Genomic DNA, 27,472 nt, shown 5'->3' on the forward strand with positions numbered 1-27,472 from the left:
CGTCAGCGCTATAAATAATAGCCGGGGTGCCTATTATAAAAGGCGATCAACCTGCAGGCACGCGGCTCCTTTGAACATCACCATCTTGAGAACCGGCACCGGCCACTGTCCACCGGACACCGCGCCGCCCGCCAGCACGCGCGCCCCATACTTGATTTATCACTCCATTGTTGCACGACGGCGCCGCACCCTCGGATAAGACCATACATTCAATTGCCGGAACGTCCCCCAAACGATTTGTGGTGTTTGTGTGTGCAATTTAGTATTTGGTTACGATTTTTGTTTTATATGTTTACGTAAATGTATATAGGTATATGCAAAGCGCGGTGTTGAGATACGCCACTCAACACGCAAAGCTTCAAGAACGTAGTGTTTTAACTCTAGTTTTCCTCTGTTTATCCAGCTGCGTGCTAGACACAACGTGACGCTATACAGAAAATGCGTAAAATTAGAAAACAATATTTTCGATGATATTCTACATCATAAAGATACAGAGCCGTACTTTTTACATCGTTTTCCTATTTATCAATAGGCAGACGATGTAAAAAGTAAACTTCTGTAACAATATCTCATGCTGTCCAAAATATCTGTAAAAACGCTATGATATAATTATGAAAAAAAATAAAATAAAGAATAGGGTTAACTAATCCTCTATTCTTAATAATTCTAATGATAACGTCGGTGTATTTTTTATTCGCAATCATAGACGTGTATCACCCATAACAGAGTTGCAAAGCAAGTATTATTACAAGTAATTTAAATGTGTGCTAGTTTTATTAATGTTTATAAAAATATTGACATTCCTAGCGCATTCAGTTCCTATTCTGCTCGTGTCTTCTTTTGATATCTCGCGTAGAACACTGCCAAACTAGCGGATATTGTGTATTAGCTAAGAACAATAGGTCTACACGAACATAACTTTGAATGCTAATGCCTGCATTATGCCAGCTGGTCCCCGCTCGCCTACTGAATCAAAGATGATATCAGAGCTCACTGCATTGTTGTAACACAAAAAACATTATTATATTATTTATTATTGGGTCTTATAAAGCACTTACATTTGTGGACGGGCTTATATTAGATTTTATTATTGAATGTTTTGTTAAACCGTAACTTATTTATTTATAAATCGTTGTTACAGGCAAGCCCAGAAAATAGCAGAAATGCATCTCCTCGTTACCACGATGCTTCAATGGACGATGTAAGTATATTTTTAATTATTATACAAATTGGCGCTTTGTATCTAAGAAATTTTTGAATGCAATCTGTCTATTTGCTAATGTTAAAGTGATACAACGGTAGATTGGTAAAAATCTTCATAAATAATATGTATTAGTTTACATGACATTTTCTGTACTTTGAAGAAAATGCATTACTTTGCCTCCACTCCACTCTAGAAAAGATCTCTCTCTAAGCTAATGGCTTGAAAGCGAAAACAAAGTGCTTTATAAATTTCAGAATATTATATTATTTATTAGAATAAAATGTTGTCTGGTCAAATAGAAATACGGTAGCTAGATACGAATAACTGTCGTATTTGAAGTAAAAAAATATCATTATCTATATATATAAAAGGACTTTTCCTCACTGACTGAGGTAAGACGCACGCACAGCCGTAACCGCTGATGGTAGAAACGTGAAATTTGGACAGATGTTTACTTTCGTAATCTGGACATTCACTAAGAAGGGATTTTGAAAAATTATAACCTTAAAGGGGTGAAATCGGGGTTGAAAGTTTGTATGGAAAAAAGTTTAAATCAGCACCGATTTTTATTAAATTGTAAATTCAGACTCTTGAAAATATTTAATTGAACACGTGTTTCACGGTTTTTTAGAATTTACCCCCTAAGGGTGCAAATAAGGGGTTGAAAGTTAGGATGGAAAAATCATTAAATCCCCACCGATTTTTTTAAATTTGAAATTTAGACTCTTAAAAATATTTCGTTGGACACATGTTTCGTGGTCTAATTACTAACTAATTCATCCCCTAGGGGTGCAAATAAGGGGTTGTAAGTTTGTATGGAAAAATCTTTAAATCGCCACCGATTTGTATAAAATTTGAGACTTAGACTCATAGTTTATTGGAATTCACCCCTAAATAAGCAAGCGAAGCTGCGCGCGTCCGCTAGTATAATATAAAGTAAAGATAAAAATATAAAGTACTAAAACAAACTAATTTTTTTCTACTGTCTGTTATGAACAATAATAATTAACCTTTTCCAATACCAATATATTTTACTTTTTCAATTCCCTAATGAATTGTGTTTGTTAAATGAACAAAATTCGTCTTGTACAATACATTTGTTTATTTTAATTTACCGTAATTTCTTGATATTTGTTAAGTACAATAAATTCAGTTTCAGTTTATAAAATACTATACTAGGTTTTTTGTTTTGTACCTTGCGTTGTAGTTCCAATAGCACACTACTTGCTAAAGCGTATGAATCTAGGCCACGGGGATGAAAGTGTGCTAGAACCACCCGCGCGGATTTTTGTGACCTAATTTTCTTACATTTTCATAACAATTCTTTGTGTTTAATTATGTGTACATTACAGAGCGAAATAATAGTTGATATATAAATTTACTCTTGAAATTATATAAAAACTCGTGTTTGTATTTTTTTGCTATTAATATTGTTTTCCTCATTGCAGGCATCGGATGCCGGTTCCTTGTTCCGTATGACGAATGCGGGCGGCGGCGGAAAGAATGAGCTAGTAGCACGAGGCGGAAGTGGCGGCGCTTTGGCACTATCGCGAGCGCCGGTGGGCGGGAGCGCCAGTCCTGCGCCTGCGCCCCTCCCGCAGCCGGCGCCGTCGCCTGCGCCCGCGGCGCTGCCTCCTCCTGCCCTGCCACCGCCGCCCTTCCGCGCGGACACCCCACACAGGCCCAGCGGCGCGCACATCCCCGCCATCGAGGGGCATGCCGCCACGCAGATACCGGCGCGGCCCGTGGGCGCCGCCGGCCCCGACACGCCCGAGCGGCCCGCCAGCCACAACAAGCTGCAGCCGGGCGCGCGCGCCGCCGCTGACAGCCCCACGCCCGCACCACCCGCGCCGCTGTTCCCGGCGCATGGCGCGTACCAGGCGCACGCCGCCGCCGCGCTGCCCGACTACCGCCACACCAACCATGAGACGCGAACGGAGCCCGCGCCGCCCGAGCCAACACACGCGCCGCGCGCCCACGCGTCCCCGGCCACCCAGCCCCTCCCCTCCGTTCCTACCTCGTTCCCGAATCGTATTGTGTCAAATGGCGTACCACAGAGTATATCTTCGCAGATTTCCTCCGCGTCCACGCCCAGTAGTCTTCCGAGTCACCAAGCTCCCGGGCGGCCCATGTCCCCCTCCACTCCCATATCGCGCCCCTACCAGGCGACGTCGATCGTGTCTAGTCATGTAAACTCGAGTATAAGTTCCAGTATTCACAATCATTCGATACCTTATCAGAGTCAATCGAGTCTACAGAAACATTCCGCTCAACCGGTATATGCGAGTCGACCCTCCCATCATACAGCTTTCAGTGTAGCAAATCACATTACCTCCAATCACCTGCCTCCATCGTCGAATCCGCAAACGGCGCCGCATTTCAATCATTCTATAAATAGCCACAACATGATGAGCCATCAAAGTAGTATTCCATTAAGTAGCTCAAATCCTTTATCAACGTCTACACCGAACCACATCAGCTCGAATCTCACTAGTGCCACGACAACTAGTACAATGTCTAGTTTTACGCCGAGCCTCAAACATCCAGGCCTAAGCCTTCCTCCTCACTCTGCATCCTTAACTTCCGTCTCGTTACATCAACCTGTAAGTCATATGGATACCACTATAACTTCAAACGCGCCCGTTGTGCTGACGCCGGCGTCCAGTACTAGTAGCGTAACCAGTCATCACTTAGCACCACCTATAGTAGATTCTAGGCAGGTGACAAATGAAATTCCAGTTCGTTCCGAAAGCTTAGCGGTCGTTAGCTCTATGGCCAGTAATGGCTACCCCCCACCCGCTGTCTATACGGGCAGCTCATATCCCACATTATACGCTCCCTACGCACCTACGCTTCAACATAGTCCTTACCTTCCGCCGTCTGCTGCGTCGCCAAGAAATACAGCTGACACGGTTAGTATATAGGAATAAAAAATGCTTAAACTCATATCAATGTCCTATATTGAAATAAATGTATATTTAAACATTATTAAATAGTCTCAGTTTTCACTTTAGTTTTGTGTAAATATTTGCAGAGGACCAACTTGTCAGCATCGCCGCTGGTTGCACCTAAAACACCAAAAGGGCTGAGACCACACACACCAGGGTCGCTCGGCGCCGCGGGGGCGCACGCGCCGCTGTCTTACTCACCGAGAGGACATAGTCCGAGTAGAGAGCGCGACAGCTTCAGGTTTGAACCGATACTTTAAAATTATTCATTTATTTGTAAGAGTAGCCGTCGAGGTTGTAATTTAACGAGATTGTGAGGCAACGTCTCACTATAAACGCGACGGTTGTAAGGAGACAAAACGACCCACAAATCATTGATAGTCTCATAAATTTTCGCGAAAAGTAGGTAACCAATTTGCCCTTGCTTATCCAGCTTTATGTGGTACATATAATTGAATAATATGTACACGATAGGTTTCATTTGCCATTGTCTAGAGGTAAGCGTAAGTTTTGTCAGTATAATAAGTGATTCCACTTCAACAAGTATGTTATTTGTATCGGGTTGAAGTTACATGCTTCATGAATAAACATATATTTCAAACAACCTATTTCAACAGCAATATCAGCAGCCTATCGCGCAGCACGCCCGCGTCGGGTGGCGCCGGTGCGACGCCCGTCGTGTCGTCCGCGCTCACGGCCCCGCTTGCCGCGCCGCTGCCCACGCCACTCGGGGCACCGCTCGCAGCGCCCATACCGGCCGCGTTACCAGTATGTGGACATTACCAATCATGTTTCTTGGCTTTAGGCAGAGTAATATTGTCATTTACTGCAAACACTATATTATAAATTTTAATCTAATATTCGAAGAGAAGTTTACTTATTTTTTAATATTAATAAAAGGCATTGTGAAAACTGCCATATGATGATTGAATTTGGACACTCAACATGTCTTCAAAATTGGGCGATATGTGGGGAACTGAGTGTCTTAGCTTTCAATGTGAGTTACAACATGAACATAAAAAAATAACTTGTTTTCCAGGGATCAGTACCACCTCTAGGCAGCACGCTCGGACCACTGAGCACTGGTCTGAGCACGCTGGGCGGCCTTAGTTCGCTGGCCACGCCCACGCCCACCGCCCCCACGCCCGCGGCGCCGCACCTCGCGCACTCGCTCGCGCCCGTGCCCACCGTGCCCAGCATCAGCTCGAGTGCCAAGCCGCCCGCGCACTGGGGGGTAACGTGAGTATACCACGGAGATTAATATTATAATATATTGTAGTTAAATATCAGCTTTGTCCTTTTATTACAATAATCTTGTCGGGCATTTTCACGCACGGTGACCAGAGTGGTTTTTCACTTGGTTGCCTATATCTATACTATTATATAAAAAGTCTTACAGTTTTATAGTATCACTTCATCAAATGATAATTATTGTTATGGATAAAAATACGAATTTAATTATTGTTATGCGTAAAAATACTAATTCTCGAAGTATATATTTAAAAAATATAATATTTCGATTCATCAATATATATTTTTATTATATAAGAGAAATAAATTTTATTTTATTTATTTTATTAATTTTGCTAAGTTCAATTATTGATTGTTTTGTGGCATCTTCCAGCAGGCCGTCAGCTGCGGACCGGAGTGGCGGATTCGTGCCTGCACCACCTCTGTTCGGTGCACCTCTCGCACCGCCTAACCCTAACCCATTCTCGGCGGAATCACTTTTTCAAACAAGTGAGTTATTGAGTTTTGTAATTATTTTATTACATTTTTCAAATGTCTTAAAAAGTCCATTACAATATTTTATTTTATTACGGACATTCTACAATATCTACTTATATTGTATTTATAATAATTAGAAGCTTCTTATAAATATATTTATCAAATTAGTTAAAACAAAATATATGAAAATATAAATATTATTTTAAATAATCAAAGTACAAATTCTTGTACCCAAGGAAATATTATATGAGTAATTAAATAAATATTATTTCATAAATTAATAGGCCAAATATAGACTTAAATATTATGTAAACAATAGCATGCAATAGCAGATAAATTGATTACGAAACTTTGTATCGAACAGTACTTATGTATTGTGATTTATGTATATTTGTGTAATTTCAGGTCCCGGCGCAGATCTCCTACGTCGCGAACTGGACAGTCGGTTCCTTGCAGCGGCAGGCGCGGTGGGCGTGCGGACCGAGCTGCACCACCACCAGCACCAGCACACGCACGTGCACCAGCACCCGCCGTCGCACGCCCCACATGCCCCACATGCGCCTCACGCGCCTCACGCCCCGCATGCCCCACATGCTCCTCACGCGCCTCACGCTCCACCTCAGCCGCACCATCCACATCAGTTGCTGGTGCCGCATTCACCGTTGGTGAGTTGTTATTGCTTATATTTATTTTATATATTTGTTAGTTGTGGATATATTATATTACAAATTAATTATGCTAAGGATGTATGAAATGAAATAAAGTGAAAAACAGACCTAAATATGTAACACGTTAATAAAAAAAAAAAGATTCACAAGAGCAAAATTGTACTGTACAAATTATTTTCTTTATTATAAAATAAAGTATTTTTTAGCTAATTCATTCATCTGTTTAGAATAGTTAAACAAATAATCGTCACGCTCATTGTGTGAAGTTACAGAGCTTTTTCACGATATATTTTTCACATACAAATGGTGCAAAAAAAGTATAATTTTATCTTTTGATTAAATATATTATTATTTCTTGGCAGTTCAAAGATGTTGGCAAGATGACATCATTGTATCGCACTGGTCTTGGTCTTGGTTACCCATATTCATCCAGTCTTTTACATCCTACTGCTCCGTACGTGCCACCAGCGCCGCTTACGACTTACGCACCTAAGGTAAAACTTACTTATAAACCATGAAGAAGAGATTTTAAAAATTACCATTAGTAGCTAATTATCATTCATTCATTATTGTTATGTAGTTATCCTTTAAACCCTTTGATATTATTGTTTAGGGATTGCTATCCTTGACATTATGAATAATTTTGCTTTCTTTTTAGTAGAAACTTTTTTAAATAATTCATATGGGATTTTCTGGTTACATTTATCAATATTATTTATTCTCTTGCTATTACAATGGGAGCACATTGCTTAATGCTTCTACCTTTTTTTTGCTATCATCATTAACATTGCATCGCCTCATGTTAACAGCCCGTAGTGTCTGCAGCAAGCGACTCCGCCACTAAACCACCACCGCGTCCTTCTATTATGGTAGGTTTCCTTTTGCACTTCATTTAGCATGCCAGTATTTAATCTTCTAATTTAACGTTAATATTCCATAAATCTGTAAATAATTATTTAAAATTATTTATCCAGAAATCCGGCAAATGGAATGCTATGCACGTCCGAATCGCTTGGGAGATCTACAATCATCAACAAAAGGAAAAGACTGGCGGCGGCGGCGTCAGCATCAGTAGCGCCGAGAAGGACAAGATGCGCGCGTTCCCCGCGCCCGCGCCACCGCCGCCGCCCACTTACCGCTCGCCCTACGACCTGCCGCCTGGGCCCTACATGCCGCACCACACGCCGCTAGGTATGGTGCGCTACCCTGCGCGCCCCTCCCTCACACCCGCCCCCCTAGCGGCGCCCGCTGACCGACATTTGGGCGTTTCAGGGATGTCGCCGTTCGCGCGCTACGGCGCCGGCACTTTCCCTGCCGCGCCCGGCCCCTTCGCCCTGTCCGCCTATGGCCGCGAACTCGCTCTCTCCTCCTCGCTGCACGGCGTGCACCACGCGCCGCCTATGGGCGCGCTGCACGACGCCTGGCGCGGCGTCCGCCCTCCCGTGTCCGCCGCCAGCGCCGTCGCCGCTGCAGAGGCGCGCCGTGACCACGAAGAACGGGAGCGCGCGCGCCGCGAGCGGGACGAGCGTGAGCGCCGCGAGCGGGACGAGCGGGAGCGCCGCAAGGCCCGCGAACAGCGCGAGCGAGACCTAGAACGAGTACGCGCGCGCTCGCCGTTACGTAACGGCGTTCCAGAACCCACCAAGGAGGAGCGCAAAGAGCCGCCGCGCCCGCCGCCGTCGCTGCCCGCCTACCCTCCAGCGCACGCGCACCCGCACGCGCACTGGGACCCCTACCGCGCCTTCGACCCGCTGCAGCACATGCGGTTTGCGCCGCTGGTGGAGGCCGCCATCCGCGCGGAGGAGGACCGCGCTAAGATGCTGAGCGCGTACGCGCATCACCAGCAGCTCAAGTCGTCGCCGCTGCTGCACCGCGGGCTACCGGGCGCGCCGCTGCACGCGCACCCGCACGCCCACGCGCACGCACACGCCGCGCTGGCCCCGCTGGCGCCGCTCGCGCCCGGACTGGCGCCACTGGCGCCGCTCGACCTGCTCAAGAAGGAGGAGCCGCGATGATAGCGACCGTGTACATAGCAAGTGAGATGTCTCACACTATCGGATTAGAGAATTATTTATTGTCGCGGTCGCTGGCAGGGGCGGGCCCGAGCGCCGCCGAGTGTCATGTGCAATATAGGACGAGATGACGGCCGCCTGTACACTACTGCTTGTTTATTTACATGGAAATATCTATCGAGTTGTTATTGTGACCATTATTAGTTAATTATACATTAAATCGCTGAATATGTGAAGGATAGGATTATCGGAATCGCTATCATATAATTATACATATTTATATATACCTATAAATAAAATGTAAATATTAGTTTGTAAATTAGTGTTAAAATATAGAATTGGTTTATTTAACGTCATACAAAGGAAAAAAATCCCATAAATTATTATTCTATCGGGAGTTTAATTTAGACTTCCGTTAAAAATCTCATAATGGTTTTTCAATTGTACCAGTGGTGGATTATTTATTTATTTATTTCATTTCTCTGTTTCGAGTAAAATCTATTTCTGTTACATTTTAGCAGTTGACATTTCTTCTAATGCATTTAAGATATGTGATATTATTATATTGTGAAGAACATTTTGTCTGACTTCAAGGTAGTGTCTATTTGCAGGTAGATAATATATAACAGTAATAAAATAAATTCATATTATCCTGTTGTCTACTTTGTAAACTTATTTTAAATTAGTTTTCTTCAATAAGATCGAGCTAACAATTGCTTCCATCAAATAATACTTTTATGATTTATCTTAGTAAACTTGACATGTGCCATTAAAATTTAAAATTAATGGGCGTTAAGTCAGACAAAATTTTATTATAACCTGTTTTAAGGCACATTTAATGATTGTGTTCTCATGATTTCATGAAGGGTAATTCAGATGTGTATTATAGTTTATACAAAATCATTCTGTATACTAAAAGTAAATGAAAGCTTGGTGCGATTCAGAAAATACCATTAAAACTTTTGATTTTTATACCAACATGATTTTCCTTTTGTTGTTCCTTACATGTTTACCTACACGTTTTGCATTCAACACATAATCATGATAGCTTTCGTAGATAGCACTTACTACAATTTTTATGTCCAGTTTTTTTTTCTTATTTTAAATATTTTCTTCAGTGCAGCAACAATTTCTACTTTAGTAATAAGAAATACACTGACAGTTATATACATAGTCATCTATTATTATTAGCATCACATGTGTGTGTTGATCGTATTTCAGTATACAAGTATTGTATATTTTAAAATATATACTGGAAAGAGTATAATAGTAAAATATATACGGACGTTGTGGAGCTCCGTAACCGTAACCGAAATCCGACAAGTTTCGAACAATTTTGGATACGGCCTGGGTGAGAGCTGTCATTTTTTTTATCATTTTACCTGCCTGGTTTTATACGAGAATTATTACAACCGTATCCCGATCCGAAATGCTACAACCTTCATCCATAACAACCCTGGAAATAATATACCACTGGGACTACAAAATATTAAGATTTAGAAACGCATCGAATGCGCTTCATTTGGATTAAAGGTTGATTGAAAGAAAATTTCATGTTATCCATCTACATGAAATATCGCCGTCTAATTACACGAGAGTGATAAAGTAAATAGTTATTTCATTATAAGAATCGTGTGTTATTTGTCTTGTACGTCAATTTTATGCTTTGTAGGAACATTTTTTAATGAAAATATGGATACAAAATGGAATAAAACGATTGTCTTATAGAAAAACACGTTGTGCATGTTTCTGATTTAAACCATCATTAATTGTTTCAAATGTATCTCCTATAATCTAGTTTTCTTTTTGCTATAAAATAATAATTATATTAATACGATGAAAGAAAGATGAATACCGTGGAGAAGCGATCTCTTCGTAGGATATGCGGAGTCAGCTTAGCTGATCGAATCCGCAATGAAGAGATACACAGAATGTCAGGTACTAGCGAGGATGTCACAGTGAGAATTAAGAAGAACGTGCTCAGCTGGTTTGGGTATGTCGAACGAATGAGTGATAAAAGAATGGCAAAAAAGATCTGTGATGGAAAAGTGAGCGGTAAGAGAGGTAGGGCGAGACCTCCGTTGACCTTCGAAAACACTGTATCAAAGATACTGCAGGAAGGTTACGTAAAAAACATGAGGATCCCCCAGAGTTTGATGACAGTGGACGAGGCGAAAGAGGTATGTAGAGACCGTAGCGTTTGGCGCTCCGTTCTCTCTGACTACTCCGCTAGGGACAAAGCGTGAAGCTATGTATGTATGTGCATGTGTATTCATACGAGAAAGTATAACTATGGACCCTTTTTACGATAGTTATGCTGAGAGGAGTATGAAATAACATTATTTATACATATTTTGTATACCAATGCACAATTAATGTCCCTATATTACATTAAATTAATTTTAAAAAAAAAATCCATGCGTTACCAAAGATTCTATGGTTTCTCTAAGCCGATTTGTATTACCATTTTTGCAAGAGTGAATGTTAGGTGAAAACCTCGGTGAGCTTTCAAGAAAATCATGAAGACATCCTGATGGACCTGTACGACGAAGTGGAGATGATATGTGATGATCAAGGCGAAAAATAGTTTTATGGTATATAATTTCAGCATCATCAACCATTTTTCGTCTACTGCTAGACGAATGGCTAGTAATCGTTGCCAGTCACTTTGCATAATGTCATTCAACATAAGTTTTGATTTTCACTCCAGAAAGTATTATATTGTTTACTATCTGTGCCTGCGATTTAAACTGCGTGGGAAAGCAAATTTAAGGAATTTGGTAAAGTTATGATTTGTCTCGTCATTATCATAACCCGCATTTTTCTTACTTATTTTGTTTCAAAATAATGGAAACTTTTTTAGAACCTATATATGTATACAATATTACACACGCCTCATTTACGAAATGGACTCGTAGGTATTGGCGGCGAAGTTGAACGTTGTTGTTTAGGCTTATTATAGAAAATAAGTAATTGCCTATACGCTGCTCTCTTAAAAGGACCGCAGACGCTTCCATTCTGTATATTAACAGTATCTAAGTATTTATTGAAAACTAACCAATTCAATTAACCAGTTACTTATAGGAATTTTAATGAACAAAATACTTTAAATTGATAGAGGCCAGTCGTAGGGCAAAGCCACAAGCATGTAATTGTAAACAAGACAACTGTCGTGTGGATTCGATTCCCACTCGAAGAAATGAAATATTTTTATTTCTTCGCTCTGGCGTGGAAAGCAAAGGGCGGCGTTGACTTTCGCCACTCGTTCCACCATTTCTTTTTAAATATATCCAGAAATAATATTATTATTTTGTGGGAAATAAAAAACGCTTATAATTGCAAATCTATTTTAAATTAACATCCTACTGTATGAGTATTATAGTCAGAATCCTATGTGTATATAAACAATAGGGTGGGAAGTGCTAAATAAAAAAATATTAAAATTAATATTTCTACCACATGATTATTTTATGTAATCTTGGGAATAAATTACAATAACATTTTGATGATATCTTTCTTTTTTTCACTTTCTGTACCACACTTGGATAGTTTTCATTCTCTTGACCTTCTTTTGTAATTGCAAGACTCCATAAAGTAAAGCTTCTGCCGTTGGTGGGCATCCAGGCACATATATGTCAACAGGTACTATACGATCACAGCCTCTGAAAACAAATAAAGTAAATAATGATCACTATTGGTACAAAAATCTTTATAGCTTGTATGAAAATCATTATAGAAAGACAAATGTAGCTGTAAAATTCTGCCTATATATTGTTAATACTATTTACTTAGTGAACCGAACCTTTAGTGTTTTTTAATGATAATGTTAATAGATTACAACAGTAATTTAGATGAGATACATATAGTTGTATAGTACAAGTGTGCTAAGCCACAAGTAGGTCACAAGTATTCAATAATTTTATTATTTGTTGTTATTATTTTTTTAATATTATTACCTTACAACAGAATAAGAATAGTGATAATATCCACCACCATTGGCACAGCTGCCCATTGATATGACCCATCTTGGATCAGGCATTTGGTCATAGACTTTTCTTAGAGCTGGAGCCATTTTATTTGTTAAGGTCCCAGCAACAATCATTACATCAGATTGACGAGGAGATGCTCTGAATACTACACCATATCTATGAATAAAATAAAATAGTAATTACATTCTTTCTATCTACTTAAATCTGCATAATTAAATAAATAGTAGATAGTAATATATATATAGTAATTTGTAATATCCAAAAACATTATTATTGTTGTTTGTTAAATCACATATTTCAATAAACAGATTCCAAAGAATGTAAACATATGTTTAGAATGTTGTAATATCAAATAATTTATATTGAACAGATTTCTAAATATTTTTGTAGAAAACATAAGTGAAGTCTACTCACACACTTTAAACTACTACTAAAGACTTTAAAATATTGTAAGAAATTAATAAAGTGAGTAATTGTCACCTTACCTGTCCATATCATAGCGTGGGGCAGCAATGTGCATCATCTCTACAGCACAACAAGCTAAACCAAATGTCATCGGCCATATGGAGCCTTTTCTTCCCCAATTTAACAAGTCATCGAGTCGAGCTACAGCATATTCTGCGGCATTACTAGTATCTTGGAAAGGAGAGTAAGGTCTTTTTTCTTTTGGATTGGGAGCAGGTAAATGAGTTTGACGAACTTGTTCCACTAGAGGTGCGAAGGCTCCTTTTTTCACTACAGAAAGAACTGTAGAGGGAGCGGTCGCTCCTAGAGCTTTTAAAGCTTGCATTTTATCTGAAAATCAATACGCAATATATGAACAACCTATAAATATTTTTACACTATTTGTTAATTTGGCCGTTATTGCACATTACACTTAACTTTATTATTTTACTTACAATTCTAGCGCATGAGCTATTATATCGACTGTAAAACTTAATATTAAGTATTAGATACAAAGAAAATAAAATATTTTACGTAACGAGTGTATTTACAAAGTACATTTAACCAAGAAACGTCAAAGTCACTTTATGTTTCATATACAATTATTTAAGTAAAATAAACTATAATAATGATAAATATATTTTATTAATTAATCATTAACATTAAATTCATAGCAAAATGATTTTTAAATATTTTCGATAAATCAGTAAATACCCGTACTTATAATAACATTTTTGTGTTACGGGATCTGTAAATGCACCTTTTTGATCTAAAATCCTTAAGAACCATAATTTAAAAAATATCCTATAGTACATAATATTTTTTGATGATAATATGAAAATAGATATTTATACTATGAAAATTGATTTTTTATATTATTACTGTGAATGAAACAGCATTTTATATAAAATTGTCACTATGTGCTTCGGTACGGCATATTTATATCAATCATTCATCACGATTCTATTTAATGAGAATCTGTGACAAAAACTGCGTCAAATTTAAATAAATGTTTTCAATAACAAAGTACATTTAAAACAAGTTAGTAAATATGAAAAACTTTATTGTACTTGTATATTTTATTTCTAGTAATTAGTAACTGTGTTATGTGTAAGCAATATACATGATATGAATTTATTCTTGTGACATTAAATTATTTTTTCACTCGCATACTATACACTCTATACAGTATAAATTGTGTAAATTTTACCATGACAAACGTTGGCAAGGTAAAAGATGTACATATTTTTCAATTTAAGTAATTTAATACATATCTTTTCTTTTACATACTCCGAAACTAAAAAATCGCTTAAATAAGTTCCAACAAGTGTATAAGAATTACGACGCAGCTTGATTGGAATACGTTCCAATCAAGCTGTGTTCACTTTGGCCTAGTTACATATGTTTTCTAAAAGAATAAAAAAATCCTTACAGGAAAAGAAGTGGTTTAAATCTATGTTTAATTTTGATGACAATCCTCCTGCAAAAATAGCTAAATCTCATGTAATTCAAGACAAAAAAACTAAAAATGTGAAGGTAAGCACACAGATATGTCCATCTTTTGGTCACATTTAATAGATATTGTTTAATTTTGCAATAATTATTTTTTTATTTTAGCGATCTATAGGAGATCCACCTAGTGCATGTTTCAATACTAATATCACTGACAAAAATTGGATGAAAAACTTTGATCCGCAGCATGTTGAAGATTTGGCTGTCAATGCTAAAAAAGTACTAGAAGTTGAAGAATGGCTAAAAATAAACTGCCTTAAAAATAGCAATAATATGTTGCTCCTTTCTGGATCTGTAGGTTGTGGGAAAACAGCAACTGTGCATACTCTAGCAAGTAAATACAATATAAAGGTCACAGAATGGATCACTCCTTTAGATATTGAATATCCTACAGAATTTGGTATTTCTTCCTTGTTTTTATTTTTACCATTACATTGTATTCCATATATAATAGTGTAGGCAGAACTGTAATGACAATGTAATGACACTCTGTTCCTCACTTTCTGTACAATTTGTGATGATATCATGTGGCAGAACTTGATGCTAAACCTTTTCGTGTCTATATTACTTGCAGAAAAATTAAATGATGTATTTGCCTGATTAAGAACAGCCCTACAAGTGATAGTTGCACCAAAAACAAATATTTGTATAGTTTCTATGTTAATATAAACTACATTATACATTTTCAGGGGATTATGAATTTAAAGAATCACAATCAAAAAAATTTTTAGAATTTATTATAAATTCAGCTAATTACACATCTTTGCTAGATAATAACAGTTGCAAACTAGTTTTGGTGGAAGATTTTCCTAACACATTTCTAAGGAATCCTTCAGAATTTGTAGAAATTTTAGAGTAAGTAAAATTTGTTTTATTTTTAAAACATTAAAAAAAAAAAATTTTTCTATGTCACATAATTTGAGCCTATGTGGTTAGGTATGTTGGAAACCATTCAAGCTTTTGAAAATGTGTTCATATCAAGTTACATTGATATTCATATACATTTGTTACAAGTTATTTAAAAAAAAATCTATATTACCATGGTTCAAAATTTGTAAGTGCTCTCTGCTTATAGTCTTGCAACTGTTTGTAAACTTAAAGAAAAATCTATGTATAATTCTATATGAATATTATATTACATTTATATGTATCACACATATAGTTGAATTGCAGGGGCCAAGTTATGAAACACTCCACTCCCTATTTTCAGCCCAAGCTTCAAGACATCTTATGTCAAGTGGTGAACTCTATGCTGCACTTTGTGCAGACTATTATATGACATGAAATTTATATGATAAAAATATTTTTAGGCTTTATAAGATAAGAGCAAAGTCTCCGATAGTGTTTATTTGTTCTGAAACACATACTGACAATAAGAACACTGCTTTTCAACTGTTTTCTCAAACAGTCAAAGAACAATTCAACATACATCATGTAGTGTAAGTATATTTTAATGTTAAAAGATCTAGAATCAGAAAAATATTTAATAGTAAGCTCATTGTGACAACCTTTTGCAGTAAACACTATGGTTATTTGTTTTAATCCCAACTTCTGTAAATTATTTTCATTTCCTTACTGTAGCAAGCTGGCCCCTTGCTTTATTTGAAATTGATATCAAAAATACCAGTTTTGCTGGAATAGTCCAGCATTGTGACTCCTAATGGTAAACCCATAACCGTCGCTGTGCTAAGACAGACTCTATGTTGTAAAACCTTAAAAAAAAACAGCAATAATATTTGTCATAAAAAAATATGATAGATATTATAAAGCAATAAATATTAATATAATTATGTTTTCTATTAGGTTTAATAGTGTATCTGCAACAGGCTTAAAAGCAGCGCTCAAACGGGCCTCTGATATAATAAGCATAAAGTATACATCAACTTATAACATTCCAACTGCTGATTTAATTGAATCAGTTGTTAATTCTTCCGGAGGGGATGTCAGATCTGCTATATTAAATTTACATTTTGCTTCTTTAAAAGGTTAGTGGTGTTTTAGGAATATATGAATAGATATTTGCATATGGTATTTTTTTGGCGTTACAACAATCACGTTTATAGTCAGATGCTGTTGAGTACAAAACAAACAATAATCCAAAATCCTTCTCTCACTACCGTCCTATCTCCATCCTTCCTTTCTTGTCAAAGGTCTTGGAACGTATTGTTTTTCAGCAACTAAATCAATATCTATTTGACAACCATATATTATCCGAGTTCCAGTCTGGATTCCGTAACGGGCATAGCACAGTAACTACTTTGATTAAAGTTTGTGACGATATCAGACTTAGCATGGATAAACAAAATCTTACAGTCATTGCTTTGCTGGACTTTAGCAACGCCTTTAATTCCGTTGATACTGATCTCTTGGTTGCTGTTCTGCGTTCAATAAATATCTCTCCTGAAGCCACTCAGTGGTTCAGAAGCTATTTATGTGATCGGCAACAGTACGTTCAAGCCAATGACAAGTCATCTTCCCTTTGCTCTCTTTCTGCCGGTGTTCCCCAAGGTGGTGTCCTCTCTCCTCTCCTTTTCTCCATTTTTATTAATTCAGTTTCCCAAAATCTATGCTCTTCCTTTCATCTATATGCTGACGACCTTCAAATTTACTTAGCCGCCCCGTTTGATGATGTTAGTGAGGCTATTCATAAGCTTAACGAAGATTTGCGGAATGTTAGTAAGTGGAGCAAATCTTTTGGCTTAACTGTCAATCCTGCCAAGTCAAAGGTCAGTATTATTGGTGGCTCTAAGCAACTAAAAAAACTTGACCAGAATAGCCTCCCTGCTATACAGTTTGGCGGCGTCGATTTGAGCCTGAGTCCATGTATTAAGAACCTTGGTATTATTATAGACAATTCCCTATCTTGGTCAGTACAGATAGCTGAGGTTAGCCGTAAATTATTTGCCACGATCGGATCGCTCAAACGATGGAAATATTTCCTACCTATAAAGACCAAAACTGCTCTAGCTCATTCACTACTTTTACCGATTTTAGACTATGCTGATTCGTGTTACCCAGACTTATCTGAGGAACAACTAAATAAACTAGAGCGGTTACAAAATCTATGTATTAGATTTATCGTCGGTTTACGTAAATTTGATCATGTTTCTGATCATCGTCGTCAGCTTGGATGGCTTCCTATCCGACATCGCCGAAATTTCCGCATGCTGACTCTCCTCTATTCTATCCTGTACAATTCTCTCTCTCCCTCCTACTTAAAAGATCGATTTTGTTTCCTAGGTGCCGATTCACTTCTTCACCTCCACCTCCCGTTGTGATAATCTCCTTAAATTACCAACTCCCCATACCCTATTTTATTCCAAGTCTTTTACTATGAAATCTGCAATTCTTTGGAATGAACTTCCTACAGATGTTCGACATTCCAAATCTCTATACAGTTTTAAAAATCGTCTAAAAGAGTACTTATTTAATTTAGTATAATAGTTTATCTTTATTTTTTTTAATATTATGTATATATTTTTGAACACGTTTTATGTATGTATGTATATATGTGTAAGTATATATTGTATTTTTTTTTTTTAATATATGTATGTATGTATGTATGTGTAAAGTATATAAACATTAAACACATTTTATGTAAGTTTATTTTATATTATTGACTTAGTTTATTATCTATATATATAAAAGGACTTGTCCTCACTGACTGAGGTAAGACGCACGCACAGCCGTAACCGCTGATGGTAGAAACGTTAAATTTGGACAAAAGTTTACTTTCGTAATCTGGACATCCACTAAGGGATTTTGAAAAATTTTAACCCTAAAGGGGTGAAACAGGGGTACAAAGTTTGTATGGAAAAGAATTTAAATCGGCACCGATTTTTATAAAATATGAAATTTAGATTTTTAAAAGTATTTATTTGAATACGTGTTTCATCGTTTTCTAGAATTCTCTCCCTAAGGGTGCAAATAAGGGGTTGAAAGTTTGTATAGGTTTTTTTTTAAATCGTCACCAATTTTTATAAAATTTGAAATTCAGACTCTTAAACGTACATAATTAAACACATGTTTCATGGTTTTCTAGAATTCACCCCCTAAGGGTGCAAATAAGGGGTTGAAAGTTTATATGGATTTTTTTTTAAATCGCCACCGATTTTTATAAAATTTGAAATTTAGACTCTTAAAAATATTTCATTGAACACATGTTTCGTGGTTTATTAGAATTCACCCCTATTTACGCAAGCGAAGCTGCGCGCGTCCGCTAGTATATTATATAATATTTAAATATATTTCATAAAATTTACACTGAGACGTTGTCCCCTTTCTCCTCATTACAATTTATCCGCATTGTTTCAAAGGTTGTCTGGTAGAGATTGCTTAAAGCAATAAGACCGCCTTTGCATACGTGTTTTTCTTTCAATTTTATTTGTGTTGTTCTTTCTATATATTTCTTTTATGTGTGCAATAAAGTATATTCTATTCTATTCTATTCTATAATTTTTGAAGTTAGAAAGTTCCTGTGTGTGTGTGTATCTGTTCCGCTTGCCGCTTACCAGACTGAAGAAATAAAAATAATTAATTTCCACAAGTGGGAATTGTGCCCATAACCGTGGCGTTTACAGTCAGACTGTGCCCCACTCCATCGCGACAGTCCCAACCTACAAAACAACTTTAATTTTCTGACCCGACTTTGCGTCCATGTCGTGTGACTCTTTGAGTCCATGGACAAGAGTAATCTATCTGGATCCTATACTAAAACACAAGTGATTATTCCGAATAAAAATGCCTGATTTAAAACTATCAGTTATTTAAACCTCAGACAGTTAAACTTTTAAAACTTTATCTTTTATTAATTAGGATCAAATTTTAATTTGGAAACAAGTGTACTGGTGGAGAAGGAAAGTAAAAGTAAGACTGCCAAAAAGAAAAAAAATGTTTCTAACAAATTTATGTCATTGGGAAAAGATCAAACTGTTAGTATTTTACATGGTGTTGGAAGAGTATTGAACCCGAAAGGTAAAAAATAGAATAATATATTTTTTGATTAAGTTAAAAAATATAGTGCAAAATAAAAAAATATATATTTAACTATAGAACAAACTAATAATTATATTACATCATGTGCTAGTTATTTATTATTAGTTTCTAATATTGAAATATTTTAAATATATTTTTGAATATTTTAAAAAACCTAACACCTATACAAGTAACTCATAAGTAGGTTTTTTTGGAACATAGAAATTTGAGCACGCCTTCCGAACTTGCGCTTCACTCATTGACAAAATTTTACATAGTTTATGTATTTCTATTTTGCAGAAGAGAAGAGAAGATGTACATAAATGTTGCTTTACGCTTATTCAAAACTTCATGTTTCAGAAATTACAGATAAAGATGGAAAACAAGTCCTGAGTCATTCCCCAAAGGATATTATTGAACAATTTCTATCAAATCCTGCTACATTTATAAATTTTTTGGGGGAAAATTACTTGCCTCATTTTTCTAGTATAAATGATGCCGAAAACGCTGCGGCGTCGCTTAGTATGGCTGACTGCGTGGTGTCAGAGTGGAGGGTAAGGCAATATATAATTATAAATAACACACTATTTATGGCTTGACAGAGAGACTTAATGATATACCAATCGTACTGCGTTCTCCGCCCTCTTCTCTCTCCGTCTTGCCTGAGTGAAAAAATGATATTTAAATCATTAACTCCAGTGGAGATTGCACCCCCGACTACCTCGTTTACAATTAGACGCTGCGCCATTGCGCTATGATTTTTATAACTATCGTTTATAATTATGATGATTTTTACTTTGGATTGTATACTTTTAAAATATTGTTATTCCTCTGATCCCTAATTTAATAAAATATGAATTTGTTTGCCTAACATGACTTCTTAAAATGAATGGAAAAAGGTGAATGTAATATCATAAATTCATAACACTATTTAATCATCGTGTGTTAAGTGTCTAAGGTTCGGCTTTGTATAATAGTAATTTAAATGTAATCATATTCTTAATAGAGGATTGAACTCATTACCTTACATTTATAGTCGGTAATTCTTTACGTGTCCCACAATTGCATGATTTGTTTCTTACTTTTTTATTATTTAATTTTCTTTATGTTATCTGCCTGTCATTTCTTAGGACAAAATATTTCATGAATACAGTCTTTACATAGCAGTGGCCGGGTTAATGTTAGCAAATAAATCTCCTGTGTCTGCATGGAATCCTGTCAGAGGACCAAAACATCTGAAGATTCAATATCCGTATGTATATCTCGCTGTATCCCGCATATAGAAGGATAGGTAGAGGGAACTTAATGTTAAGACACTCCGTTTCCCACAAACTGTCCAATTTTGATTGAGACATTCCATGTTGTGTCGCGGAATTCAATGTATATGAAGTAACGTTTGCGGTCAAGAGGCTGGTGTGCCTTGTATATTTATTTTAGCTGTATGCCGCACAGAGCAGGGTACGCAGTGGGAATCTGGGAACCTAGTGTTTAAACACTTCCGTTCCCCGCTTTCTGCCGAATTGTCAAGTTATTGCGAATTGAGTGCCAGAACTTAACCAGAGTAATACCAGATAGGAGAGTTAAAATGAAAATATTAAGATATAATTCATTTTCCGACAACCGTCGCGTTATAGTCACACCCTTGTGTCCCTGCGCCACGATGGCCTCAAATTATTCGGCCTTATTTATCATTGTTTACAAATAAATATATTTATAAACTTTGCTTAAAATATAATTGTCTGAATACCTGAATTTTATAAAAGATGTGACTAGTGTTTTTTGTTATTTTAATATATAATATTTATAATAGGTATGTTGCACAAAGAAAACATAGTAATTGACAGCCACTTTGAAATAACATTCCATTGCATCTATAATTAATTTTGAATATCTTTTCCAGATCTCTCAAGGATTTACCACAGTTAGAATCTAATCATTTATATAATGGCAAAGTTTTAGCAACAGATTATTTAACATACTGCAAGAAAATTGGAAACAACAATTTGAGAAATAATGATGATGAATAATTTAGAATATAAAAAGTTTTAGTTCAAATAAAACAGTCTAACTACTTTATCAGTTTTATATTTTTACCTACAATTACATACAAAGAATTAAGACATTTTCACTTGACATGGGTAACAGGAACATTGGATCTGGGAAGCAAATTAAAAAATAAAATCAATTTCCATGTTTATTAACAAAAGTCCATTAAATGTTACAAAATAAAATCCTAGATACAGAAACACTGCACTGCTGAATTTTTAGTTTATTATATCACTGATCACTCACTCTGGTCAGTTCCCATTTTGCAAGCTTTTACAACAAGAAATAATTAATTATTTATAAAGTCACATTGTTTGTTTTACTATAAACAAGTCATACTTACCAGTCCTGGCCCTCTACTATAAGTAAGTATAAATGAGTCATAATACTCACCTATTCGAAGTCTCTGGAATGTGTTGTGTATTGTGTATGTGTTTATTATTTGTTTTAAATTTTGTTTAAGAAGCGTATAAATAAAAATTTGAATATAACGTGTGAATTGAAAAATACATATCTTTTACCATTTACCTTAAAAATTATGCATTAAAAAAACGTATATTTTTCATTAGAGTGATTGAGTGGGTGTTATGCGACTAGTAAGCATTTCAAAATTGTGTTAATTCAAATATATAGATTTCGCAACAAAACAAATATATTTGAATATATTTCTTGTGGAGAGTAAGTAGAAGTGTGTGTGTGTCTACCGGGAGGAAGAGGAGGAGGACCTGGAGCGGCGGCGGCGCGGGGGCGCGCGGGGGGAGCGCGAGCGCGACCGCCTGCGCCGCGGCGGCGAGCGGCGCCGGGGCGGGCTGCGACGACGGTACCTGCAGAGGTTATATTGCCAGTTATGAATAGCCCGATAAGTTTATATTGGAATATTACATATGTAAGAACAGACTGTCTTAACAATATTTTTACATTAATTCTTTGCCGAACGTGCTATTGAATGATTATGCACAAATGTAAGTGTAGGATATAATTATTGTAAGTAAATATAGCTGTGCCCAATTCTTAGATAGCTATATGACTAAATAGCTATCTAAGAATTGCTAGATAAGCAGAAAGAACTTGGTGTTTATAATTGTTCTTTTGCCTATACCAAATAACTTGATTACAAATAAACAATATGCTTATATATAAATGACTAACCGTGGTGGCGAGTGTCGCCTGGGCGGCGGGTGTCGCGGCGGCGGGCGCGGCGAAGGCCGGCGCGGCCGCGACGGCACCAGCACCGGCGCCGCCGTGATCTCCTGACCGTCCACTTGTCCTGTACACATTCCAATAAATATATTACTAATTACTACAGTGACGGAAGAATGCTAATTTTCTATTTACTATGCTAGGGCCATGCAATGGGAAATATCAATACCTATCATTGTGACAAATATTGTGTAAAATTTTTAACACGGTAAAGTGCAGTATAGCTACTCAGCTACAATTGCAACGGTCAATGTGAATGCCCATTCTTGGTAATAACATAAATATATTTTATCATGACTAAATGAAGTAAAATGAAATTCATAGTGTGGCCACTTTAACATATTAATTCTCGTAATTTAATTTCTTACTAAGGATTTGGACTTCTTATACTTTAGTTTTAAATAAAGTACTATTCTTATGTTTATACAGCAACAACTTATATAGCATACCTCCATCCATATGCTTCATAGCATTTTCAGCTTCATCTGCGTTGCTAAACTCCACATATGCATATCCCCGTCCATTGTGTGGGTGCAGCCGGTCCATAGGGAACTCCACTGCCTTCACCACTCCATATGTGGAGAAAATCTCTTGTATGTGATCTCTTGTTACATTGAGCGTCAGTCGCCCAATATGTATGCGTGTGGGGCGCGGTGGTGGCGACCTCTCGCGTTTTTTGCGGCCGGGTGATCTAATAGACAATATTATGGGTATCGAGTTTCTTAATAAACATAATTGTGACAATTACTGTGTTTAGTTGTGTTGTCTACACACTATATATATATATATATATATAATATATATATATATATATATATATATATATATAATATATATATATATATATATAATATATATATTAATATACATTAAGCTTCAAGAGATTAAAAACTTTTTTGTTAATTTAGTCAAAAAATTTTTTCTCCCATATATCACTAAAAGAATAACAACACAACCCTGATTTAAATTTTTCAATATAAAATTATATACATTGTTAGTTTTGAACATTATTATATATTTTCCATAATAATTAGATGTTATTATGGAGCTCCTTCATATTAGCATTTTCTTCATAGATATAGCATTTTTTATCATTTTGAATTTTCTTATGCACAACATTTACAATAGTTAGAAACTTGATGATACAGCCTTCAGTTATATGGATTCACAATTATCACACTACAACTGCAACCAATTATATTAAATATGTGCATACATAGGCCAGTTGTGACATAAAGAACTTATTAAGTAAAATCCACATTAAACATAATAAGTGCTTTTTTCTACTAGTTTATGTTATACTGCCAATGAAAAATAAGTATTTGTAGTACAAAGAGACTTCCCAAGTCTTTAAATGATAGTGAACACTGAGAGTAAATTATTCCATTATTTTTATGAGTACTAAACAATAATCTTAATTGTTTATTATTCAGAAAAGTCATAAAAGCTAAGTGGTTTTTTTTATAAATGCCATTGTACTTTAGAAAATATCACACAATCAAAAGTCAGAAGATTAATATCAAAACCACTATACCTTTCATGTTTATCCTTGTTCTTAGCTTTGTCATTACTTGATGGAGCTGCTAATTTCTTTTTATCTCCTAATGGTGATCTATCTCTAATTTTCTCCCTGTCAGGCTCCCTTCGGTCCTTTACTGGACTTTTAATATGAGGTGAAATCCTATAAAATATACAAAATATAGAATAAAATGAAATATAATAAGCTAATGTTATATTTTTACATTTTGAGTTATCTATAAATAAAAAGTTTGCACTGTAGTAAGTAAGTCTAATCTTACTTCTTTTTTGGCCTGGACCGATCATTATTACTACTGCTACTGCTGGATGAACTGGAACTCGACGACGACCGTGACGAACTTCCAGAGCTGCTAGATGATGATCTCGACGACGATCTTGAAGAGCTGCTTTCTGAAGAACTAAAGAATAAAATTTATTAATGATAAAAAGGTGCTTAGATGTGATCAAATCGCTATATATTACCTATACATTTATTATTCATATAAAAATAAATTCATATCACGAACCTGCCACTGCTATCACTACTACTGGATCCAGAATCTCCTTTCTTCTTTTTCTCCTTTGGTTTTTTCTTATCTTTTTCCGAAACGACAGAGGGAGATTTATTTCGTGCCCTGTGTAAGTCATCAAAAAGTAATTTTAGTTTACAGGATTATTAATTACTCTCTAATATTTATTAAATTATATAATTACACAATTTATCTGAAAACTTACATAATTTATTTCAAACAGAAACTTATGATAATGAAATTAAAACTCCGCACTAAACCAAAAAGCCGCACTTTAGTAACAAACACAGATAACAAAAGGCTTCCGCCATTTTGTAGCGTCAGGTGGTTAGTGTTGCCTTATCCTTGACCATTATATTATTTAATTTATATTTAATAAATCATATGATATGTGGTACATAATATATAAATAATGCAATTCGATAAGATACAAAAAAATTAAATAATTATTTTAAAAATATTTCATTTATTTAAAAAAAAATGTTGGGTTGGGTTTGTGATCATTTATTTTAAGGTTAATATAACTAATACTTATAAATAGCCCAACAATGAAAATAACATTGTTAAGTGAAATTTTACACAATAGTACAGACAAATAGATTAATATAGTTATACCATATCATTAAGGATTGATTTATTATATCAATATCAGAAACGCAATTTTATCCTTCGAGAACAAAAACATACAGCTTTTGTAATCATTCTTTTATATCAACAGTTGAGTGGCCAGAGGCTATAAGCCCCTTGCTGTGCGACACGAGGGCTGCATTAACGTCGTTGTGTTTGATACATCTACCGTCTTCTCTAACCTCTTCTATATAAGTACACAAGAAATCTGTTTTAAACTTTACAATCATAGATGTGAGTGGACTTTATAAGTTTGCTGACATAAACTTAACTTACAAATGACTTCTCCGTATGTACGTATAACCTAGTACATACCTAATTACCTACCTATGTCTCATTTCGTTACTTTTATTTGGTCAATGTACTTTTTAAGCGATAAAAAATCCAAAGGTGTTCTCTCATTCGACGCATATTTGTGCATGCAAACTCGCATTTTTTGTATATATTGTACTCTTTTAAAAGCTCAGGTTATCGCGCGTCGTGGTGCAGTGACGCAGCGTGACTGCACACGTGACTGAAGTGAGTTTGATTCGCACTTGAGGAGACTGCATTATAATTTATTAAATAAGGCAAAGTGCGATTTTGAGTTCCGCCACTCAACACGAAAAGTCGGCAGCCAGTGAGGAACTGTCTTGACACTAAGTTCCCTCTGCTTGCCCTGGCTTTATTCAGGATACAGTTTGACGCTGACAAAAAAACATAATTAAGAAATCATAAGCCATGAATAATTAATATTAAATAATATTACATCATATATTTGTACAAATACATGTACATATATATGTACCTACATAGGCTTTATTTAGGTATATTAAATATAAAAATCTGAACTTATATTATAAACTATCTGCAGCTTACTTTATAATTAAAGAGAAGACAGTAATTGAGAGTAGTAATTGTACTCTGTGATATATAAGTATTTCTTCATTTTCGTCAGAATTATAAGCAGTTTCGACGTACTATGAAACTTATAGCTTTCACAAAAATATTTATGAATATTGATCGTAAATCAAAATGGTTTTATGAGGGAACTTGAGAGGGTTGCCGAAGGTCTACGAAATCATTTGTTCGAAGGCTGTAATCTAGCGAAAATAAGTGACCTTATACTATTCACAAAAATATACCCAATATTCTAGGTCACATTTATTTTAAATTTATATGATTCACAATGTAATCTTTTATATAATATTTTTGAATTACAATGTTTAACTATACAATTACGTACAGTCAAAGAAATATATTTTTAACGAAGCATTGAAACCGTGACAAAGTGACCGAGACATTAGGATTTCAACAATTAAGACAAAATGAAATTATAATAATTAAAACAATAATAAATTATAACATTTATAAACATATTTATTATAATACTAGTAGTCAGATCCTTGTAGAATAAAAATAATATTTGAAAATACAAAAACCCGGACTGCATAAAACTAAAAAGAAAAAAAAACAAGCCCAATAGTTTATTAGGATTAACAGTCGGCACTTCTTTAAATTATGCGGGGTTCCTGGTAAATTTAATTGATTGAAGAATTACTTATAGGTCCTAATAAACTTTTGTTACAATTAAGCATAGGGAAAAAAGCAATCTTTATATTTTTCACTGTAATGATAATCATGATGATTTTTTTGAAATCCTCGTACTGAGCTCTTGAATTTGATACCCATATTCTGATTTATATCAGATTTTTATGTGAAGAACCTATGTGATATTGTACTTTTCGCGGATGATATCTCTTTAATATTTAAGGTTGACAGAAATAAAATAAACTATGACGATGTGAATAGCGCATTATCGCATATTCTTCGTTGGTTTGATGTTAATAATCTAATGTTAAATGCTAAAAAAAACTAAATGTATTGAGTTTGCTTTACAAAATGTTAAAAAAAATAATTTCAGTCTACTAATTAAAGGAGAAACTCTCAATTTGTCGGAATCAGCTATTTTCTTAGGTGTAACTATAGATTCCAAACTCCAGTGGAACGCAATGGCGTCCCGCAACCGCCATAATTTTTTTAAACGTCACCCATCTAAGAACACTTGGGCTGCTAAGATGAATCTAACGATG

The 27,472-nt window shown here is 35.8% G+C and overlaps 4 protein-coding genes across 17 annotated transcripts in view; 2 read left to right on the forward strand and 2 right to left on the reverse strand.

Moving 5' to 3' along the window:
- The window catches only part of tay (tay bridge kinase), a 48,262-nt gene extending 38,724 nt beyond the window's left edge, over positions 1–9,538 (forward strand). For 8 of the 11 annotated variants that reach the window (XM_085193821.1, XM_085193823.1, XM_085193824.1 and 5 more), the window contains 10 exons: positions 1,142–1,201; positions 2,653–4,116; positions 4,239–4,393; positions 4,770–4,920; positions 5,192–5,391; positions 5,777–5,892; positions 6,286–6,545; positions 6,911–7,042; positions 7,358–7,417; positions 7,523–9,538. In XM_085193821.1, coding sequence (XP_085049947.1) covers positions 1,142–1,201; positions 2,653–4,116; positions 4,239–4,393; positions 4,770–4,920; positions 5,192–5,391; positions 5,777–5,892; positions 6,286–6,545; positions 6,911–7,042; positions 7,358–7,417; positions 7,523–8,563 — 3,639 coding nt within the window. In that variant the 3' untranslated portion in view covers positions 8,564–9,538. The remainder of the gene's footprint in view (positions 1–1,141; positions 1,202–2,652; positions 4,117–4,238; positions 4,394–4,769; positions 4,921–5,191; positions 5,392–5,776; positions 5,893–6,285; positions 6,546–6,910; positions 7,043–7,357; positions 7,418–7,522) is intronic. The other 3 variants (XM_085193819.1, XM_085193816.1, XM_085193818.1) reach the window with 3 other exon arrangements.
- A 2,459-nt stretch (positions 9,539–11,997) lies between these two features.
- Positions 11,998–13,583, reverse strand: LOC146533890 (NADH-ubiquinone oxidoreductase 20 kDa subunit-like). The gene is made up of 4 exons (XM_085193826.1): positions 13,449–13,583; positions 13,035–13,344; positions 12,517–12,705; positions 11,998–12,222 (listed from the first exon to the last, which is right to left on the reverse strand). The coding sequence occupies exons 2-4, from the start codon at positions 13,337–13,339 to the stop codon at positions 12,084–12,086; spliced, it is 633 nt and encodes a 210-aa protein (XP_085049952.1). The 5' UTR covers positions 13,340–13,344; positions 13,449–13,583; the 3' UTR covers positions 11,998–12,083.
- A 312-nt stretch (positions 13,584–13,895) lies between these two features.
- Rad17 (Rad17 checkpoint clamp loader component) lies at positions 13,896–21,555 on the forward strand. 3 transcript variants are annotated; one of them, XM_085194186.1, is made up of 10 exons: positions 13,896–14,034; positions 14,428–14,529; positions 14,611–14,905; positions 15,195–15,360; positions 15,816–15,944; positions 16,309–16,490; positions 19,321–19,479; positions 19,840–20,033; positions 20,610–20,731; positions 21,380–21,555. In XM_085194186.1, the coding sequence occupies exons 2-10, from the start codon at positions 14,449–14,451 to the stop codon at positions 21,504–21,506; spliced, it is 1,455 nt and encodes a 484-aa protein (XP_085050312.1). In that variant the 5' UTR covers positions 13,896–14,034; positions 14,428–14,448; the 3' UTR covers positions 21,507–21,555. The 3 variants fall into 3 exon arrangements, with proteins under 3 accessions (XP_085050312.1, XP_085050313.1, XP_085050311.1); XM_085194187.1 differs by having other exon boundaries at positions 13,973–14,222; positions 14,611–14,839; XM_085194185.1 differs by having other exon boundaries at positions 13,974–14,222.
- On the reverse strand, positions 21,549–25,118 carry LOC146533892 (uncharacterized). 2 transcript variants are annotated; one of them, XM_085194189.1, is made up of 8 exons: positions 24,979–25,118; positions 24,771–24,878; positions 24,525–24,662; positions 24,260–24,406; positions 23,175–23,416; positions 22,675–22,792; positions 22,251–22,349; positions 21,549–21,635 (listed from the first exon to the last, which is right to left on the reverse strand). In XM_085194189.1, coding segments are annotated over exons 1-8 (885 nt in total). In that variant the 5' UTR covers positions 24,981–25,118; the 3' UTR covers positions 21,549–21,604. The 2 variants fall into 2 exon arrangements, with proteins under 2 accessions (XP_085050315.1, XP_085050314.1); XM_085194188.1 differs by having other exon boundaries at positions 22,230–22,349.
- Between the last annotated feature and the right edge of the window lie 2,354 nt (positions 25,119–27,472).

Source organism: Heliconius melpomene, chromosome 12 (genome assembly GCF_056956725.1).
Source record: "Heliconius melpomene rosina isolate 202511_hmr_F chromosome 12, ASM5695672v1, whole genome shotgun sequence".
Lineage (NCBI taxonomy): Eukaryota > Metazoa > Arthropoda > Insecta > Lepidoptera > Nymphalidae > Heliconius > Heliconius melpomene.

What these genes read in the sequence shown, in the direction of transcription:
- Rad17 (XM_085194185.1), top strand. An exon ending in AAAAAACTAAAAATGTGAAG is followed by an intron (nt 14,530 to 14,610) that starts GTAAGCACACAG and finishes TTTTTATTTTAG; the next exon opens with CGATCTATAGGAGATCCACC. An exon ending in TGAATATCCTACAGAATTTG is followed by an intron (nt 14,906 to 15,194) that starts GTATTTCTTCCT and finishes ATACATTTTCAG; the next exon opens with GGGATTATGAATTTAAAGAA.
- LOC146533890 (XM_085193826.1), bottom strand. Translation starts at nt 13,339, where the DNA reads ATGCAAGCTTTAAAAGCTCTAGGAGCGACCGCTCCCTCTACAGTTCTT. An exon ending in CCACGCTATGATATGGACAG is followed by an intron (nt 12,706 to 13,034) that starts GTAAGGTGACAA and finishes TTTTATTCATAG; the next exon opens with ATATGGTGTAGTATTCAGAG. An exon ending in TATTCTTATTCTGTTGTAAG is followed by an intron (nt 12,223 to 12,516) that starts GTAATAATATTA and finishes ATTTGTTTTCAG; the next exon opens with AGGCTGTGATCGTATAGTAC.
- LOC146533892 (XM_085194188.1), bottom strand. An exon ending in AGGCGACACTCGCCACCACG is followed by an intron (nt 22,350 to 22,674) that starts GTTAGTCATTTA and finishes TAACCTCTGCAG; the next exon opens with GTACCGTCGTCGCAGCCCGC. An exon ending in TCCTCCTCCTCTTCCTCCCG is followed by an intron (nt 21,636 to 22,229) that starts GTAGACACACAC and finishes TTTGCTTCCCAG; the next exon opens with ATCCAATGTTCCTGTTACCC.